A 21,095-nucleotide genomic window follows, 5' to 3' on the forward strand; every position below is an offset into this window, starting at 1 on the left:
ATACGTAAGCAAACAGGGTAAAGCAGGCACCTGTGACTAAATGGGCATTCATTTGTTCATTCAGCCTTGCCCTATACATAGTTCCTTGTTGGTCATTTGGTGCCCCCCAGTTGTTACATCTGCCACTGTGATAAAACTGCTCATGCGTTTTCACCTAGAAACAGACTCAATTATGTATTGAGAATCTCCCTACAGACTAGAAGACACTTTTACAATTACATGAGAATTTCACCTATTATTGACTAGTAAAATGATCTGCTGTTCAGTGAATGGGTATGCACAGGTACTTATTCCTTGTTATTTTGTAACTGCTTTTCATATTATCATATGTCGTTTCTAAACACTGTGGTGTTTGAGTAGGAATGGCCTCTATAAATTCATGTGTTTGAATTTTTGGCCATAGGGAGTGATATTAGGAGGTGTGGCCTTGTTGGAGTAGGTGTGGCCTTGTTGGAGTAGGTGTGGCCTTGTTGGAGGAAGCGTGCCTCTGTGGGGATGGACTTGGAAGTCTCATGTGTTCAAGCTATGCCCAGTGCGGCACAGTCTCCTTCTGCTTCTTGTAGCTCAAGATGTAGAGCCCTCAGCTCCTTCTTTAGGACCGTGTCTTGTCTGCATGCCACCATGCTTCCCAGCATGATAATAATGGACTAAACCTCTGAACTGTAAGCCAGGCCAAATTAAATGTTTTCCTTTATAAGAGTTGCCATGATCATGGTGTCTCTTCACAGTAATAAAACCTTAAGACAGATACCGATAACATGCTTTTGCTGCTTAGGTTTTACAGATGAATAAACTGAAGAGCAGAGAAATCAGATAACATATCCAAGGTCATAGTAATATGATAGGGCAGGATTCCAAACAGTAGTTCATAATGGCAGGTGGCAGGCAGGAGGAGGCAACAGGGGATCACTGGGAAGGACACCCTCTACATGGCAGTGCTAGCTGAATGAGCCGCAGTGACTTGTGATATTTTACCCTATTACATGTGTTACTGAGTCCAAGAGCAGTCAGCAATGAACTTCAGCATATGTTCCTTCTATTCTAAATGTCAGTAGTTTTTGTTTTTAAGCTGAATGTCTATTTTATTTTATTTTGGGAGGATTTAACATACGAGTATACAATATTTACATAATTTCTACCCTTCCCCTTTTCCCCTTAAACTCCTCTGTTCTTCAGTTTGATTCATGTATTAGTTATTTAATGTATTTAATGTGTGTTTGGCTGCATCTGTTGTGTGCAGCATTTGTGTAGCAGAAGCTGGCACAGAGCAAAGAAGGGCATCAGTCCTTCTGGACCTTTAGTTCCAGGTGGTTGTGAGCCACAGTGTGCGCTCTGAGAGGCAAACTGAGGTCCCCTGCAAGAACAGCAAGTGCTCTTAACTGCCGGTCCATATGTATACATAATGAAAAATAATACCATTTATTACAGAAAATCTAGAAATTCTAACACAGAAGAAATTAATCTCTCAAAATAATAAATATTTAGCTTCTCTTAACTTTTACCTGTCTTCTTCCAATACCTTTAATGTCCAAACATACATTTTTATTAACAAAGTAATATGCTATATATAATATGACATTCTGATTTTTTCCATTTAAGAATATAGCATGATGCTAATAAATATTCATTCTACTGTTGGGCTTTGAAGACAAACTTGACAGCTGTTATGTAAATGTGCTTTACTTTAATCACACTGTTCTGACATATTTTATTTATTCCTCTATTTTGCTGATTGTTTTCATATAATTAATGGTATTGTTGGTATTAAACATTCCAAAAATTTAAACAAATTAATTCCTTTGCATTTAATATCTATGTGAAGGACACTTTGGGAGTCATATTTTCTCAAGTTTGTAGGGTTTTATACCTTTGACAAGGAAAATTTTGGCAGTCAGTCACTTGGAGTAGTTTTTTGATAGCTTCCCTCACAAATGAGCCAACCTCTTCTCCATGCCTGCAGGAAGGAGCAAGCCCCATTCACTTACAGACCAGAACCCTCTATTTTTCTGTGTATGCTCTGACCTTATATGTTAATGTATCGGGCATAAGGAACACAATTCTGACAGAAATTGACTTTGAAAAGTTGCTTCCGAAACCTTTAGAAGCTCTGCTCTTCAAGTAGTGTGGTTGAGAGTCTGGGAAGGAAGTTAGAGGTAGGATGCAGGCAAGATAGCACAGAATGCTGACTTAGCTAATAGAAGCCAAGTCGCTAATACAGACAGGCAGAGCGTGTTCTCTGATTTGCAAAGTACAGTTAGCCTAATTGATTTCTGCATACTTGTGGATAGGGATCTGCCCTCTTCCATTTATTTTTCTCTTGACAAGTAGGATGTGAAATGTTGTTCCATGCCTTTCTAATTTAAATGTTGCACATGTTGAGACCTGATATTGCCAGCCATTTTAAGCTTGGCCCAAAACATAGCACATTGTTGTTATTAGCCTTCATCAGTTGGTTACAGCCAACATTCTATTTGGAACTATAAAGGAGTATAAATCTCCTTTATAGACATAACCTCTTCCTGGCATAAAATAGGTACAGTGGGAAGGCAAAGCTAAGTCTCCTTGGTGAATGAGTCTGACTAGATCAGGAGTGCTCACTTTGAGAGTGTTCTTGGGAAGTAAGGTTTGAGTTGAACTTAGCATATATATGAGCAAGGTGCTTTAAAGGGAGTAGTAGGAGAAAGTAAGACGGAGACAACAAAGTTCATGTTATTGCGGATTTTGTAATTGAGCTGAGAAAGGGACACCTGTAAGCAAGGTGTTGTGGGCATGCTGAACATATCCACACATCAAGATAGAGGGAGCTTAGAGGGGAGCAAAGTGTCACCTCACAACCTACGTTTTGGACTAGGGATGATGTCCTTGAAGGCACACGTGCGCATTCTACTCCGCTTGCCAAATGAGTGAGCTCTCTGTCTCGCTCACATTCACTATTATCTCTCAAGCACACAGGACGTAGATGTCCTGGTGGTCAGCAGTGCTTTTAAATAAAATCTTGTTTTATTTTACTTATGGTTTTATTGTAATGTGTGCTCATTTTCAATGAGCATATGCTCCTACCATGGTTATCTGTAGATTTTTTCTTATTGTTTGGAAATTTTGTGCATGTACACAGTGTGCTTTGTAGTATAATATTTTTAGTATATTTGTAGTATAAGATTTTTTTCATACAATGTATTCTGATCCTGATTTCTCCTCTCCCAACTCTTCAAGATTACCAGGCCACAGAGGAAGACAATGTAACCAGTCCTGATGAGACCTGATAGGCTAGGGTCTGATGGAGAGGGAGAAGGACCTCCTCTATCAGTGGACTTAGAGAGGGGCATGGGAGGAGATGAGGGAAGGAGGGTGATATTGGGAGGGAGGGGCTACAGCTGGGATACAAAGTGAATAAACTGTAATTAATATAAAAATTAAAATTAAAAAGAAGATTCTTCCCACCTTTGTACCCACTCAAATCCACACCATATTTTTATCCCTCTTGTTAGAACATGAATTGCAAAACAAAATAGGACAAAACAAGCAGGAGAAAAAGAGCCAAAGAAAAAGCATAGGAAACACATTCAGATGCAGACACACACACACACTCTCACACACACAGAAATCTCATTTAAAAAAAAATCACAAAATTGGAAACCATCATATATAAGCAAAATATCTATAAGGTCAAAATATGCCCAGATAAGGCATTATAAGACAAGAACCCTCCTAAAATAACACCGAATTTGTTTCGTGTCAGCCACGTGAGCACGGGGCCTGCCTTTAACTGTGGTTTCTAACACCCAGTAAAACTGTGCTACAAAAACCTGGATTAAGGACAGGAGCTTGCGTCCACTTGAGCATCCTAGCACGGGGCCCCGTCTGACTTACACCCGTGCATGCTGCCACAGCCTCGCTTGTTCAGTGTGCATCAGCTCTGTTGTGTCTAGAAGGCCTTGTTTTCTGTCCCTACTGGCTCTTGCAATCCTTCCACCTTCTCTTTGGCAAAGTTTCCAGAGCCCCAAAGAGAGGGACTTGATGGAGACATACCGTTTATGACTGAGTGTTCCAAGGTTTTTCACTCTCTGCACGTTGTCCAGCTGTGGGTTTATTTGTTTCCATCTGCTTCTGGAGGAAGCTTCTCTGATAATGGCTGAGCAGACCACTGATCTATGAAGACAGAAGAATGTCTTTAGGAGTCTTTTTTTGTCTTTTTAAAAAATTTTTAAATATTAGTTACAGTTTATTAACTCTGTATCCCAGCTGTATCCTGCTTCCTCATTCCCTCCCAATCCCACCCTCCCTTCCTCATCTCCTCCCTGCCCCTTTCCAAGTCCACTGCTTGGGGAGGACCTTCTCCCCTTTCATCTGACCCTGGTTTTTCAGGTATCTTCAGGACTGGCTGCAAAGTCCTCCTCTGTGGCCCAGCAGGGCTGCTCCTCCCTCAGGAAGCAGGGAGGTCAAAGCGCCCGCCATTGAGTTTATGTCAGAAATAGTCCCTGTTCCCCTTACCAGGGTACCCACTTGGATACTGAGCTACCATGGGCTACATCCAAGGTTCTAGGTTATATCCATACATGGTCCTTGGTTGGAGAAATAGGAGTCATTTTATTGCTATGTTCCTTTAGCAAAACAGTAGTATTTGATATTCCTATAGGTCCATGGCCTATCTAGCCTCTGGATTGTAACCACCCAGAGCAGTGTCGGGCATGGGTTCCATCTTGTGAAGTGTGCCTTAAATCCCATCAGAGAGTGGTTGGTTGTGCCAACAATTTTTGTGCTACAATTACATGTGTATCAAAAAAATTAGTGTTTTCTGGGTTAGTGTTTACCTTTATCTCTGGATAGTGTGCAAAGTGCCTTCTAGTACTATGAACACCAGACAGTAGGTGTGTAGGCTTGAGGAGGGCATCAGCTCAGCTTCTCCATGTTCACTGAGTTATATACAATGTCATTTAATCAAAGTCACACCCATTTCCTCTGCTTCAATTCCTTGCTCACCTCCTCCCACAATTATCTTCTCCTGGTATCATGTCTTAGTTTTGTTTTGTTATTGTTTTTTCTTACTTTGTCTCCCACTGAATCTACTCAGTGCTGACAGTATGTATATGGCTCAAGGGCCATCTACTGAAGCATGGATAGCCTCTCAGGAGCAAGGGAAAACTAACTCTCCTTCATCCACCATCAATCTCCAGTAGTTCCATAGCTAGGGGTGAGACTTTATGAGCACCTCCCACTTCAATGTTGGGATTTGTTTGTTTGTTTATTTGATCTTGTGCTGGTCTTGTGCACTAACAACTGTTGTGAGTTTATGTGTCCAACTGCCCTGTTATGTCCTGAAGACATTGTTTCATTGTAGTAGAATTACCTCTGGCTCTATAATCCTTCTGCTGCCCTTTCTTTGATGATACTCTGCCTTAGGAGGAGGTATGATGTAGATAACACATTTAGGTCTGAGAACTCTGCAGTCTCTTATCCTCTGAATGTTGAGCAATTGTGAGTCTTTCTGAAGGTTAATATTACTGATAAAAGAAGGTTGTTGTGGGCTGATAGATGCATTTATTTATTGCTTTCAGGATAAGTCATCATGAGTCAATTTAACAGTTTATCCTTTCAGAAGAATAATAGTAGTAGGGTCTCCCCTAGGGCTATCACCTCTCTAGCCACAGGCTCTTAGCCTAGATAACAGTGCTAAACATCAATTCCATCTAAAAATTGGTCTAGTTATTTGCAGACTGGAAGCCCCTGCCTATAGCAGTTCTGTCCAAAAGAATATTATATAATAATATGAATGTTCTTTAAAATTTCCAATAGTCATTACATGAAGCACTTGATGACTTGAAATATGGATAGCAGAACTGAACTGAACTTTTATGTTGCTTAATATTAATGAAAATAACTACATAATCACCACATAGGACAGTTGACAGGGCAGTAGGTAATTTTCTGAACTTCCACCCAGGTTTTCTCTGCTGTGTATCCTGTCTGCTTTTGACCCACAAATAGGGGACTACCCACTTCCATTTATTAAGTCCCCTATTGCTGAAGGTCCTTTAGCCCAAGAGAAAATGTGTAGTGAAGAAGTTTTAGGAGGTTTTCATAGAAATAAAAAAAGTAGTTTGCACCTTTCTCTCAGCCACCCTCTGATTCTACCACCTGAGAGATTTTTTTTCACTCTACCTGGGTTGATTAAAACAGTTTATTTATATTTAGTTTGCTTCAAAATTCATAAAGCATCTTCTTAATTTTTGAAGTTGACTAATTGGCAGGGGATTTTTGCATAATTACTAAAATGTTCAGATCTATCCTGAAGCTGTCATTAGATAAGATTTGCTCCTCATGAATTTTGCTTAAGAGTACTGATGGTAACAAAATGGTCTTCTTATGCTTTTTGATGCTAAAACTATATAGTCCATACCACTGTGTGAGTTCTAGATCTTTCTGATGATTTGTAGCCTTGGAGACTTGTAAGACTATTGCTATATTATATGTCTAGTATCCACTTATATGTGAGTATATACCGTGTGTATCTTTCTGCTTCTGGGATACCTCACTCAGGATGATCTTTTTTAGTTCCCACCATTTGCCTACAAATTTCATGATTTCCTTGTTTTTAATTGCTGAGTAGGATTCCATTGTGTAAATGTACCACAATTTCTGTATCCATTCATCCATTGAGGGACACCTGGGTTGTTTCCAGATTCTGGCTATTATGAATAAAGCTGCTACAAACATGGTTGAACAAATGTCCTTGTTGTGTACTTGAGCATCTTTTGGATATATGCCTAGGAGTGGTATAGCTGAATAAGGATAAACCTACAATCTATACACCTAAAGAAGCTGAGCTAGAAGGAGGACCCTGGGTAAGATGATGAATCCTCACTCAGAAAGACAAATGGGATGGACATTGGAAGAAGGAGAAAACAGGAAGCAGGACAGGAGCCTGCCACAGAGGGCCTCTGAAAGACTCTACCCAGCATTGTATCAAAGCAGATACTGAGACTCATAACCAAACTTTGGGCAGAGTGTAGGGAATCTTATGAAAGAAGGGGGAGATAGTAAGACTTGGAGGAGACAGGATCTCCACAAGCAGAGCAATAGAACCAAAATATCTGGGCACAGGGGTCTTACTTGAGACTGATACTCCAACCAAGGATCATTCATGGATATAACATAGAACCCCTGCTCAGATGTAGCCCATGGCAGCTCAGTAACCAAGTGGGTACCTTAATAAAGGGAACAGGGACTGTCTCTGACATGAACTCAGTGCCTAGCTCTTTGACCGCTTCCCCCTGATGGGGGAATAGCCTTGCCAGGCCACAGAGGAGGACAATGCAGCTAGTTCTGATGAGACTGGATAAGCTAGGGTCAGATGGAAGGGGAGGAGGACCTCCCCTATCCATGGACTTGGAGAGGGACATAGGAGGAGATGAGAGAGGGCAGGTGGGATTGGGAGGGAAGGAGAGAGGAGTCTACAGTTGGGATATTAAGTGAATAAGGTGTAATTAATATAAAAATAAAAATTTAATAAAAAAAGATAAAAAGACTATTGCTAGCATTATGTAACTCATAATGGAATCTATTAAGGTAACAGAATCATAAGAGTATAACCAGCTATCCCTGAGCACAAAGTACACCTTTTGTATTTATATTATAGTTTACTTAATTATGTTTTTATTTTAACTATAGTGCTGGTTGTCCTACACTATTTTAAGACAAAATGTAGGAAGTAATCTGTTGCTTGTAGGATCACAAAAAGCAAGTGACCCAAAGTTCTGTGGGGATTCATGTTAAAACATCACAATGATAAAGACCTTCTGTGGGCATACAGGACAATGAAACAGCAATAGCTGTGTCTCGGCCTTCATCGTACATATGAGGACTCTGCTACACTTTGCTCCTTCACAAATTCCATTGACAGAAAGAAACCAGGCAGGTCTTTTTTACATTAAAAATTATTTAAACTTACTTTCATGCCGTGGAAATTAAACACATCACTGTAATGTCTACTGTTTGTCGTCCATGATAGTAGTGATGGCGGTAGCGTAGAGTGGTGGTGGTAGCGATGTGTGCACCTGACATGTTTGGGGATGGATTATAGAAGGAAGAGAGTGAAGAATGTAGTGCTGGGGAACTGTTCTAAGGTTGCCCGCCTCTCTGTCCTATAGGAAGTACAAAGGAATAGAAATGGAAACTTAGACCTCCCTATTCCCCAGGAAAGGGACACCTGTTCTTTCCCTGTACCCTTAGTTCACTTGCATTGAATAAGAAAGAGAGATGTAAACTCTCATCCCATCCATTTGTAGGAAAGATCTAAAAGATCCTTGCAGTTTGTAGTCTGTATTTTGTTCTCTCTTGGATCTTCCTACATACAAGCTGATACCTTTCATTGAGTATCTGAGTATCTGTCAGTAGTCTTTTTCACAAAGCAAAATCCTTCTTCATATATCTGTATAGAAAAAAGATATGGGTAGTGCTACTCATGTCAAGTCTTTTTAGTGTTGGTGGTTTAGTCATATAACTGTTTGATTTTATATGTCTGTTTTATGTATTTTCATTGTGGTTATAAAATTACACCAAATTATTGTGTCTTCTCCATTTTCCCTTTTGCTGTTTGAGCCTATATTTATTTCTTTGATTAGAGTATGTCAGGTTACAAGTCTTTGGTCTTCATGGAAGGAAACTAGTACAAAGCTAATCAACTGTCAACAAAGTCTGAATATTACTGGGTGTTTTAGTAATTGCCTTCAAATGTAGCTGTAAGTTTGCAAGTTTGATGAAATGTTTGTGAATGATGTTTTAGGGAAATCAATCTATTTCAGTGTTGAATTCATAATCACTGTATATTAACACATCTGTCTCCTGCTTTTTAAATTTCAGTATCTACTAGAAATGAAAAGCTTAATCCTCCCACCAGAGCACATCCTGAAGAGAGGAGACAGTGAAGCAATAGCATATGCATTCTTTCATCTTGCACACTGGAAGAGGGTAGAAGGAGCTTTGAATCTCTTGCATTGTACATGGGAAGGCAGTAAGTAATTTTTTCTTTATACATTCTTTAAGAACATAGAGTGCTAGAACTATTTAGGCCATACCAGTTCATGATGAACAATGAGAATTTGCAGTTCTGTTTTTTTTTGTTTACAGTGATGTCCTCTCATCAGGGCATTTATTTACTTAATGCTTCAGATCCCCAGAGATAGGGTCCCATGGATAGATTAGAAACATATAAGAGATAAGCGAATCTGGGTACTCTAGGGGAATATTTTACCACCTGGAAAACCCTTTGTGGAGATCTGTGTAGCCCCTTCACATCATGGTAACCTTTGTCTTAGGATTAAAGCCTTGTTCTGGACTCTGCTTGTCATGTCATATGGCCTCAGTTGTAGAGGTGGATGAGAGACACAGTTATCCAACACCTACAAAAGCACTCTAGATGTGTTTCAAAACAACAGTTGTGCCCATTGTGAGAGTGTCTTATTGGAGGTGTGGCATCCCTGTGAATAATAAACACCTGTAAGAAAGCCCTGGCATGCTCTCTACAGTCACCATCATTTTGTGTAAGGAAAGCAGGCTCTAGTGGCAGGTGGCATGTACTTCTTGATCTTCTGCTCAAGGAGGAGCAAAAGGCTGCCTGGGCCAGCTTTCTGGTGATTTCAGAAGGTAGAGATCTGTGGGTAAAACACCAAGGGTAACTGTAGGAGTCAGGTCATAGGTGAACAAGCCCTGAAAACCAGGACATTAGTAGAAGCAAGACTAGTGGGTGAAGAAATGGCATGTTGGGTTGTGAGGAGATTGTAAATTAAGGAAAAAGAATACTATGTACAATACTATGTTTTTGGACAACATGTGCATTGAAACACTGCTAACGCCATTTTAAGTAAAACAAGCATAACTTAAAGCATTTTTTGTCTTTGGAAAATCAAAACCAAAAATATTGGAGTCTCTGGTAGTTTTTTTCTAGTTTACCCTTCCCTTGATCAGGCTCACAAACAAGTCTTTTTAATCCTTCTTGTTCTTTATCTTCTCTGCTTCCATTTTCACTTTGATAAGCTTCTGTTCCTTCCTGTCCCTTTGTGAGCCAGGAAGAACCTAGCTTGGTTCAGGAAGTGATGCAGGGTTGGGAGTAAGTTGACAGAGATGAGTTTCAAAGGTGGTTGGGAATTTTCTGTTCAGTTGCTTTGAAAATTTTCTCAGATAATTAAAAAGCTTTCTTTGTGTAATTTTCTGCTTATAACTTGAAAGATATTGACTTGCCAATGCTTCTCCCTCTGCCTGCTAAATATAATAATTTAGCCAGGTGTCCGGGTCATTAGACTCCCTCAAGAGACTGTGTGCCTGTGCACAATCTTCCCCAACTTGGGCTGGTCATTGCTTATAATGTTTGATAAAAGGACAAAGAAAATATTAATTAAACATGAAAGAGAATTAAATATGAGACATAAGACATCACATCTAGTGTCAAAGGCTAAATAAACTAAGCAGTTTAGCAGCTAAAATCATACCTTATAGGTTGGCTCCTGTGAGTGATAGTGGAAACTCATCAGTTGGACCTGCTTGATAAGGTCCAACCCATTGCAAAGGATGCAAAATGGCACAAAGCAGAGAATGGCAAATGCCGGGATTAGGAGTGACATAACAATAACAAAAATAAATAAATAAAACCTTTTAAAGGATAATTAGAAATGTTGGGAAGGTAGTCATCAGCTAGCAGCATGGAGTTTCTCTGAACCAACTGGGAAGGATCATGAGACAGAACCATGAAGTGAGGTTAGCAAACTGCCAACTCAAGCAGAGTAGGAGTATTGAGGGTCTACCTCAAGCTACATGAACAGAATACATTATTGAGATTAAGGGGGTGAATTTCTTTTTTTATTTTTAAAATTTTTATTTTTTTATTAATTACACTTTGTTCACTTTGTATCCCCCCATAAACCCCTCCCTCCTCCCCCTCCCCTCCTAATCCCACCTTCCCTTCCCCTTCTTCACGCATGCCCCTTTCCAAGTCCATTAATAGGGGAGGTCCCCCTCTCCTTCCTTCTGATCTTAATCTATCAGTTCTCATCAGAAGTGGCTGCATTGTCATCTTCTGTAGCCTGGTAAGGCTGCTCCCCCCTCAGGGGGAAGTGATCAAAGAGCAGGCCAATCAGATTATGTCAGAGGCAGTCCCTCTTCCCATTACTATGGAACCCACTTGGACACTGAACTGCCATGGGCTACATCTGAGCAGGGGTTCTAGGTTATCTCCATGCCTGGTACTTGGTTGGAGTATGAGTCTCTGGAAAGACCCCTGTGTTCAAATTTTCTTAAAATAGTAAGGAAAGGAAACCAGATACCTATAGAAAATATCAACTGGATATTTGATACTTACGATAAACGTTTCCTGTAAATATCATATAGCTGTGACCCCAGCCCAAATCATCTGCAGTGCCATTCAGTGTCTAGAAAGAGTCACGCGAGTCAGCTTTAGAACAGAAAGGTGTGCATGTACGCGCTGTGCGCTAAATGCACAAGGCAATCTGAATTCCCAGAGCTTGAGGAGAGCTTTCACACTCTGCTGATGCCCAGTGGCCTTGCATTGGCGTCTGTTCGCTTGCCGCCTCCTTTCTCCAGGGGAAGAGGCAGGGAGGCGAGTGGCTGGTGGTTTGTGCCACTCTTCCCACAGTCAGGAGGCAATGCAAGGATTCATTCCTCTGCAGTAAATAGATCAAGGGCAAAAGACTAGTTATCTTTGAAACATTTGCTTAGAAGGTCACAATTTGGATTTACATAACTACATATGAGCTAGGGTATAGTGTATTATAGTTGGTACGTTTATAATTTAGAAAGTTGCTCATCCTGGATAAAATTAAATTTGCTAGTTATTTAATATTGATCTAAAATCTCAATAGAAACAAGACAGTAAACAATACATATGTATAACAAAAAAGAAAGAAACTGAAACGAATGCACCTAACTTCAGTTGCTGCTGCTGAGTTATGGGCGTTCCATTTTGTTCTCGATATTGGTACTCCTCAAAGTTTGTACAACTTTCATGTGTTTTCAATAATCATTAGATGTGTATAAAATCATGACTGTATACTAACGTACTCATGTACACATATTTAGAGAAAAAGTCTTTCATGATAATTGTTTTTCAGCTATTCTTTAAAAAAAAAAAATAGGTCCTCCATGCAATTTAGAAAAAAGAATTACCACTCAATTTTCAAGCATTTGTTTGCAATCTTTTGACATTTCTTCCAGATCTGTGACTTTTAAGTTAGAGATTCACAGTTCTGTGTCGTAAGGATTTATTTTTATTGTGGGGTATGTGCACATGAAGTGCACACAGAGGCCAGAGTAGTTGATTGACTCCCCTAGATCTGAGGTAGTGGGGGGGGTTGCCAACAAGCTACCCAGTGTGGGCGCTGAGAACCAACTCAGGTCCCCTGGAAGAGCAGTGCTTACCCGTAACACTGGGCCATCTCTGTTTTAAATCAGAGGACTTGGATGAGAATTTTGGCTCAGCTACTGACAGTGGTATCTGCTCACCTAACTTTGGAAACTGTAAACCCGTAATGAAATGCAATGTCCTGCCCTGACTGCCCCATGTTGGTGACCTTCAGGCTGCTGAGGCCCATCCTCTTAAGATGATGGCAGGCTCTCCCCAACTGCTTGATCCAGAGAGGCTGCATTTCCCCCTGTATGCCGCGTGGTGGCGCCTTTTGACATCTCCAGCCTCAAAATTCAGAGTTTCTTCTGAGTCATTAATTTTCTTCATTCTGAAATATAAGGCCATCCCATAACTCCACCCAACTTCTCAATTTTATTAGGAAGAGAACTCATGAGAGAAGATAACAGAGCCTGATCTTACCAGGTTTCATGTTAAAACTGTTGTATTTTAGAAATCTTTAAAAACAAAACAAGCTTGCTTCTTGATTAGGAGCTAGAAATAAAAAAGGTGTTTTTTCCTCTTTCACTAGATTTGTCATGGTAGAGAACTGGTCATTCTGTAGAATTAAGTGGGTTTCCATCACTTAGGCTGCCTCCCTTCTTTTTATGAACTTGAGAGTCTGGCTGATACATAACAGAGATTGTGTCTGAAGCATATGGTAGTTAAAGGGGGAAAATACATCCTTGAATCCTCAACCAGAAATACATCAGCATTTCAAAGGTTTCCAGAATGTTTGATTCATCACTGTCCCAGCCCCCCAAATTACACAATATGGTCCTCAAAGTCCAGATAATTAAGAAAGGGGAAGAGTTTCAACTTTAAGACTTTATATGTTTCTTGGACTATTGCACAGCTGCCACCTTACCGGAATTATGTTTTAAGCACCGCTGGCTCTGGTTATCCCCACGCACATATGAGCAGAATACAAAAATCAAAGATGCTTGAAAGAAAGGTTTCATTTCAACCGACTTTGTAGCGGGAACACATTTTATGCGCTCTGTTTTCAATGACAAATCTCCCACTTTACCTACACCCAATGCTGATGCCTTGCATCTCCCTCCGACCTTGCTCTGTCCAAGGCTCTGTTTTGGCAGAATTTTAGAAAGCAAGGTTGTTTGTTGACCACAACTGTGCACTTTAATTTTCTTGTTCTATACATCAGAAGATGATTATGCCATGGGGTAAACCACTTAGTTTTTTTTTTTTTTTCTTTTTTGGGTCTGTGTTTTTCTACTCATCCAAATAGAACTCTTTATTTTCTTTTTGGAGCCCCACCTCCAAGAATCCACTAAATAATGTATAAGATTTGAAGGTGGTGTTTTTTAGGGGGAGTGAAGCAGAGTGTTTCCATTGAGAGGGGAAAATGGCCCATTGTTGAAGTATAGGATGAGATTATAATTCTAATTTATTCTCTTTGAACCTAATGGCAAATGTGCTGCACTGTAAGATGTGGTTCTTAGGGCATTTCCTTTAGCCAAACCTTTCCTCCATAAGGCTGGTACCGTTTGTACTTTTAACTAACCCCGACCCCTGCCCCGAACAGATCTAGGGATAAATTTTATACTTTGGGAGAAAGCAGTGATTGGGTAAAGACCCTGGTTAGAACTGACATACTGACAGCCAGCCTCCAGATATGACATGATAGCAACCCAGCCTGATTTTAAATTTGGTGTGTTTTGGTAACAAACCATAATTTGGAGTGCCTAATGTTTTGGGGTTTTCCTAAGAGTCAAGATCTTTCTGTGCTTCGAAGTCTAGCCTCAAACTTGCAGGCTTCAGGCTACCCTGGTCATCCTGCTTCAGTCTCTAGAATAGAGCAACAGGCAAGTTCCTGTAATCTTGTTTGATTTTCCTTAAGTTCTTAGAGAGAAAGTCTATCTCCCTGATTACATATATTTTATTGAGCAAACATTTATTGAATATTTCCTTTGCTTTATATTTGCAGATATCAAGGTGAAAATGCTTTGTAAGAAGCATTTGTGTGTGTACACATACATTTTTCCCACGTACATGTTTTATACATATATGTACATAAGCAGGTATACATGTGTTTGTGTATAGAGGCAGATGGTACAGGCAGTGCTAGCATGGCAGTAGGAACAGAGAATCAAAGCGCTGAGGGTCACTAATAAGACAGGAAGTTCAGTGTAAAACCCTAGAACTCCTTCTTCAAAATTAGGACAAACCGTGCTTAACTCGACCAAAGTTTTTCAAAGGTCAGTTTACATCCCTGTTATAGTTGAAGGAATCCAAATCAGAAGCCAGCCTTTGATCTCTGTCGCTTCCTTATTTCTGCCCTGAAGTGACTAATGAGAGTCAGGTGGTCTTCATGACTGTCGCTTGCCCTGCAGTCAGACGTGAGGCGTAAAGCTTGTATTTGATAATGATTTTCTGCTGCAGCGGTTGCAGGTCTGTCTGTCAGTGCACAACACCATCTTCACTCACAGTGTGCCCTGGGAGGGCAGGGAAAGACCTTAGGTCCACAGAGAAGGAGGAGGGCAAAGAGAAGCCTGACTGTGAAAGGCAGCTTGGCTTTGGGCGAGAACTCTGCCAGAGCAGAGACAGCTCTTAGCTCACCTAGAGCCTTAAAAAAAGATACACTTTGACAAGAGGGTGATGATAAGAGGTGTTGCTGGGATTCACTCTCAGTTCTCTGTATTCCAAATAATCTCAATAATATTTTATTTGAAAGAAACCATCAAACAAATGTCAGATAGCTATCAAGAAGTATCTTCTATCTGTCTATATAATAGGTAGGGTGACAGTTCATTAATGTTCTCATGTCTCCTCCCACTTGTCCATCTCTGGTTTGTTGATACCCTCGGGGATGCTGTTGAGAGCCTCTGACCTTTACAGCACTGAGCCTGGGAAGGGATTTTGACTGGCGAGAGAAGATAGGTACCTGCCTCAGACTAGATCGCACAGCATGCTTTTGCGTAACTTGGGACTTTAGTTGCACCTCTGAGCAAAGGCACAAGCAACATCAAGACAAGGGAGGGTGCCTGTGGAGGAAAATGGAAACGCCACTTGTATACCTTTTCTTTTTAACTGCCGTCCACCTAGGATTCTTGCTTAGATTTGAATGAAATGTTTGTACAAAATTAAAATTACTTTATCTAAAATATATTTCCCAAAGCTTTTTTGGGAAGCTCATAGTCATTTTCAGATCATAGTATTTTCAGATCATCTATTTCTATTCTTCTTTGAACCACTAAATAAGTGTGTTCTCAGGATTTACACTGACAAAATCTCTGGAAATTTGGTAAAAGCATCAAGGTTCATGAGGCCTGTGCGGGGGAGCTGGCAAGGAGTATGTAACAGCTCCTCCCACTTCTCCAGACGCCCATTCTTATCTCAGTCTTTGTTGGACCCTGCACAGCAGGGTGGGTGAAAGATAGAATTGCAAGTAGAAATTGTATTTGCTTTTGTTTAGTGAAGCCAAATCTTAATATTATTTTTATGAACTTAATGTAAATGATATCTGACATGAGGAAAAGAGATCTTAAGGGTACCATAAACATTCAGGAAGCATATCTATATGTTTTTTTAAATTGTGTACCAGCAAAATCTCCCTACCCTTTCTGAAAAAGATGAGAACTGATTAAAAGAAGAAAAAAAAAGGCTAAATCGATGCATAATGTTCTCTGTGTATACGGAATATGGAAGGAAAATTCTCAGTTGTAGGTGCCAATCAACCATTCGATTTCTAGTCTCAAGCACTCTCAAAGGCTTGCTCACTATATTTCTTTCTTTAAAAAAAAAATCGCTTCCTGAAATTCAAACTGACTTCAATTTTGAATAAAGTTTACTATTCAAAATTAGTAGCCATTATGAAAACTGAGGGCTCTTTTTCTTCTTGTATCATATGAATCTGAATAGATTACAAAACAATAGTCTAGCTACACATGGAAAATCTGATTAGGGGTGGCAAATGCTTTCAGGGAAACTATCGTTTATTAAAAGGTGTGTTGAGAACCTGCTATGCTATAGTTCAGATATAAGAATAGGTGCTCTCCAGAAGAGATTTCAGTAGTGGACATTGTACAGGCACCACAAGCTTTTTTGTCTGATGTTTTATTTGTTCTCATTCTTTTGCAAGCCTGGTTCTAGTGAGAGAGATGTTGGCTTCCTCTTCAACATCTTTGAGACTCAGTGACCCATGACACAACTCTTCGGTCACTTTTGCTAACTAGGAAAAGTCATTTTTGTGAAAGGGTCTGATTGAGCTAGAGTGAGGCTTCCATTATAAGAAGAGCTAAAGTCTGGGGTGTTTTTAATATTTTAATCTGTTTAAGAGGTTTCTGTTACAAAAGGAAAATTGGTAACATTTTTACCTCAGCAGACTGCCAGCAAACTGGTTCTGCTCTAATCCCACATTTCTTGTGATTTATATTCTCCATGGCAATGTGCTATAACCTCACAGTGATACCACTGTGATGTAGGTTGACTGCATTCCAAATGCTGGGAATCACATACGCACTGTTTTTACTTTTAAATACTAGTCAGACACCAGAATAAATACCATATGTGCACTGATGCTGGTTACAATGGGACCTTGTCATCTCTTGTGAGAGAGAACATCCTTTATATCTGATTTTTTATTTGAAATAAGTATGCAAAAGACAAATATGTACATTGACAGCATTTTGTAAAGGCTTTGGTAATTACAGGGCCAAGGTTGTAGTATGGTTCCTTAACTCGTAGCACTTAAAACTGTAGTGGTTGTTGCTCATTGCCACCATCCCTCATGGACACACGTGCACACCAGGATTGTTAACTGCTGTTCCCAGGGTAGTGTAGTGTATTGCTTTTCCATTCTGTATCTACAGTGTGCAGCCGTTAAAGGACATCTGTTGAAGAAAAATTAACTCCGTGAGCACCGCTCATAGGAACAGTGAGACTAACATGCTGCTGACATTGGAACAGGGAGAATAACACACTTGATAATGAGGACGGATGGATTGATTGGAAAGCCATAATTCAGTGTAAAGCCTAATGTCATCTGATGCCATAGACACAGAATTTAGGTGGCCTGACATCATCAAAATGTAGGCAATCAATCTCTCCTAGCCGTTTTCCCTCACATGATACTGAAAGATTTAAAAGTTTCATAAAGTTTAGAAATAGATCTCAGATCATGTGTTGTTTTTTTTTTTTTTTTAAGTTTTTGTATTTACCCATCCTGGTTGGAGTTCTAATCCACTTAGACATATTTTTAAACTAGACACAGCAGAATGCCTTTCATATTTGTACAATCTGCCGCAAGCTCCAACAAGCCAATCCACATTCACTTCTGGGGAAAGCACTTCAATCCAGGTTTGCATTATTACCCTTGGCTGGGCTTTATTGAATTAGTGCTTAAAACATTTTTATAATATTTTATACATGATGAAACCTGAGGCATTGATATTGATGGTCTCTCTGCCCTTCTGCACCTCTATCTCCACCCAGTCTTGTGTGCCCAGAATGTAGAGTGTGAGATTAATGTGTGAATAACGCATCATAATATACCCTGACATTTTGTTTGCCACATGCCTCGGAGTCTGGCTAAGTCTCACTTCTCTTAGAGCTGTGTGTTCCATTAGAAGAATGCCCAAAAGTTCTGTTTTGAGGCTGGGAAGCTAGGGGCTAAGTACACGCTTCTAATGTGTTGTCTTTCCTTTCTAGCTTTCCGGATGATCCCATATCCCCTGGAGAAGGGACACCTATTTTATCCATACCCAATCTGTACGGAGACAGCAGACCGGGAGCTGCTTCCCTGTAAGTGTCACTGTTGGCAGCCTTCCTCTCATCCTTGGAGGGTGACTTCACATGATAAGTGTTGAATTTGTCTTTATTAAGTTCCTTCCAGCCCCTTGCCTTATTTGATATTGGATACATTTTTATATGTAGAAAAATGAATCATGTGAATGGGTTGGACTTCCTGCTTCTCCAAGTCTTCCACATTCATCAGAGGGAAAGAAGCCAAGGGCCTGAAATTTAGCAGAGGCAGAAGGTATAGATTGACATGACATGGCTTTGTAAAAAGCCCTGATGTATAGTGGCATCTCTACAGGCTACTTTATCGTGGAAGGTTCTACTTGGGTTCTCCTGCTCCTCTAAGGTGGTCTGTGCAAGTGGGGGTTTGAAGAGGAAGTGCTGATGTCAGAGGAAGCGGCAGTTGAGTCATGGAGAGGAGGGCAGGACCAGGCCAGCGGCCTCATTGCCGGAGCCCTGGGTGAAGAGGGGTGGCGTGCTGCCCATGGTGATGCAATGCTCTCGGCCAGACAGCCCCTGTGAGCATCTCGTGGGATGCACGGAGGGGGTTGGCTGACATGTGCGGAGCACACGTGCAGCCTGAGCTGTGGTCCTAGAGCGCAGGAGGGAAACCCTGCCCTCGAGTGCCTGAGGAGCTCATAGCCTAATGGTCACACACATGTGGAAAGTATTATTTTGGTTTACTGTAATACAGCATTGTTTTGACAATCCAGGCTAAATAACTATTATCCAATCACACTATGTGCAAGGATCACGTCCAAGCTCTTCATGTGGCCCTGACTTGGGAAATAATTGCCTCAGATATTAATCCCCCTTTGTCTCTTTTCTCCCCCTTCTTTCCCATCATCCTCTTTGTTTTTTTTTTTTTAGCCCTAGTTATATCAACAGCTAATATCTATAGCATATATAAATATTTCTCCAAGCATAGTGTAATTTTGGAGAACTGGCACATAATTAAAGTTCAGACACCAACATTATTGATGCAGTCGTGAATCTTCAACACAGTGACACCTGGATACAAAAATCGTTGGTGCCATCACACTGGGCCTCTGGAAGTACCTCACCCGTTTCCTCCCTAGTCAGCTCAGCCTACTACAGTTTGTTGTTTAAGGAGCCGGGAGAGCTCTTCAGTGTCCTGTTGTCAGAGCTTCATTTCGAAGGCATCTCGTGCATCACATGACGTTATTTTGATTTCAGAAATCCCTAGGGGGCCCATAATTTGCCTTTTGATGCCCCCTTCATGGAGATCTTCATTAAAGTTTCAGCTATCTGGTACAAAGTTTTCTGAAAAGTACAGTATTTTAAAATATTTTTAACCAAATCCAATTAATTTTCTGTGAGTATAGATTAGCTATAAGAACCGTATCACACTTATTAAAAGAAACATTATAACCATAGTCTCCACAAGCCTTGAAAAAGAAAAGTATGGCATGGATTTATTGAAGGGTGCCACGATTTAAGTGTGATATCAGTCTGGGACCTCTTTGGGGTTAGATTTTGAGAGTGAGATATAAAGAGGTGTATCTATTATAAACATTGCCCATGTTTTGTACATTAGAAGTATGATTGCTGCCATAGTAGGCCCTCCATGCAGTCAGCCCCGAGTCTGTCTCTCAGCAAGCTTACTATTCCTGGAATGTGCTCACATGTGCTCCTGAGTTTCTCTTCCTTATTCTCAGCCCTGTTGATTAAGGCTGAGTGACAAAGCTTAACGGAAGTAACAAATCCTTAATGAAGAATCTGTAGAGCTTGCATTTCAATGGGGAATAGGCCACTTAGATTCTCCTGGTTCCAGTAGCAGTGTTGTGAACCTGCCCCTTCTGTCAGAGTCCAACTGGCAGTTGGTTTACCTCTGTACACTCAGCCTGATGGCCCCCCCCAGGCAGTCATGTGATAAGTTGTTCATTACATTCTTCATGTTTGATACTACAGCACCTTTGATTTTAAGGAAACCCAATGTTTAATGTTTGAATGCCATGAAGGACACTCTAAAGACCATCAGTCCCCTTCCCCTTGTGATTGTTTTAGTGTAATCATCGTCAGGAACCTCCTACACTTGTGTCAGATAAGCATAGGAAATTTGACCCTCACTCCTGCAGGTTGAATAGGACTCTATGTGAGGTCCTCATTGAATGATAGCATCCTCCATGGACAGCCTTAGACTGTCAGGGACAAGTACAAGATAAACTCATATTGTCTCACTGTTATGATTGAAGAATACAGTGAAATAAAAATGGAACAGGTGTATATATACACGTGTACATTCCACACTTAGTTTGGGGATTCCCATCGGAAATATGTGTTGTAATTTTGCTGTTTTGTATTTGCATTTGAGAAAGCAACACTATGTTAAACACAGATGGCGCCAGTGCATGAGGGCCAGCCCCAGGCTAACCCAGAGTATCTCTAGCTGAGATGATGCAAGTAGAACTTGGATTTGGGAGCAGCAGTCAGGCAGCAAAGGCACCTGTGAGCTGGGGGACATCCAGTGTCCTGCCCATTTCATTTCCAACATGCTGCAGCCAGGGGGAGTCAGACTTCCCAAGATGCTCTTCACTTGAGTCCTGATGGTTCCCTTCTCATTTTCTCCTCAGCTTTCCATGAAGTCTCAGTTTACCCAAAGAAGGAACTTCCCTTCTTCATCCTCTTCACCGCTGGATTATGTTCCTTCACAGCCATGCTAGCCCTCCTGACACATCAGTTCCCGGAACTTATGGGGGTCTTCGCAAAAGCTGTGAGTCCTCACTAGGAGGGGTGCCTTGGGCGATGGACAGGTGGACAGAGGAAGCCAAGGGAAGGAGCTGGAGGGGAAGGGGCTGCTTCAGAAGCGGTTGGAAGCCTGAAGAGTTATTCAGTATTCAGTGTCCATTATCCTCAGTGGATGGCTGGAGGGCCAAGTGAGAGTGCAGGTTGTTAATGTATGCCT

General features: G+C 40.7%; 1 protein-coding gene across 4 annotated transcripts in view; it reads left to right on the plus strand.

Moving 5' to 3' along the window:
- The window catches only part of St7 (suppression of tumorigenicity 7), a 235,577-nt gene that overhangs the window by 207,072 nt on the left and 7,410 nt on the right, over positions 1 to 21,095 (plus strand). For all 4 annotated transcript variants that reach the window (XM_055612719.1, XM_055612717.1, XM_055612716.1 and 1 more), the window contains 3 exons: positions 8,860 to 9,010; positions 18,080 to 18,172; positions 20,764 to 20,903. In XM_055612719.1, the coding sequence (XP_055468694.1) occupies positions 8,860 to 9,010; positions 18,080 to 18,172; positions 20,764 to 20,903 (384 nt within the window). The remainder of the gene's footprint in view (positions 1 to 8,859; positions 9,011 to 18,079; positions 18,173 to 20,763; positions 20,904 to 21,095) is intronic.

This window comes from Psammomys obesus, unplaced genomic scaffold (assembly GCF_907164565.1).
Source record: "Psammomys obesus unplaced genomic scaffold, mPsaObe1.curated_primary_1811, whole genome shotgun sequence".
NCBI classification, from domain to species: domain Eukaryota; kingdom Metazoa; phylum Chordata; class Mammalia; order Rodentia; family Muridae; genus Psammomys; species Psammomys obesus.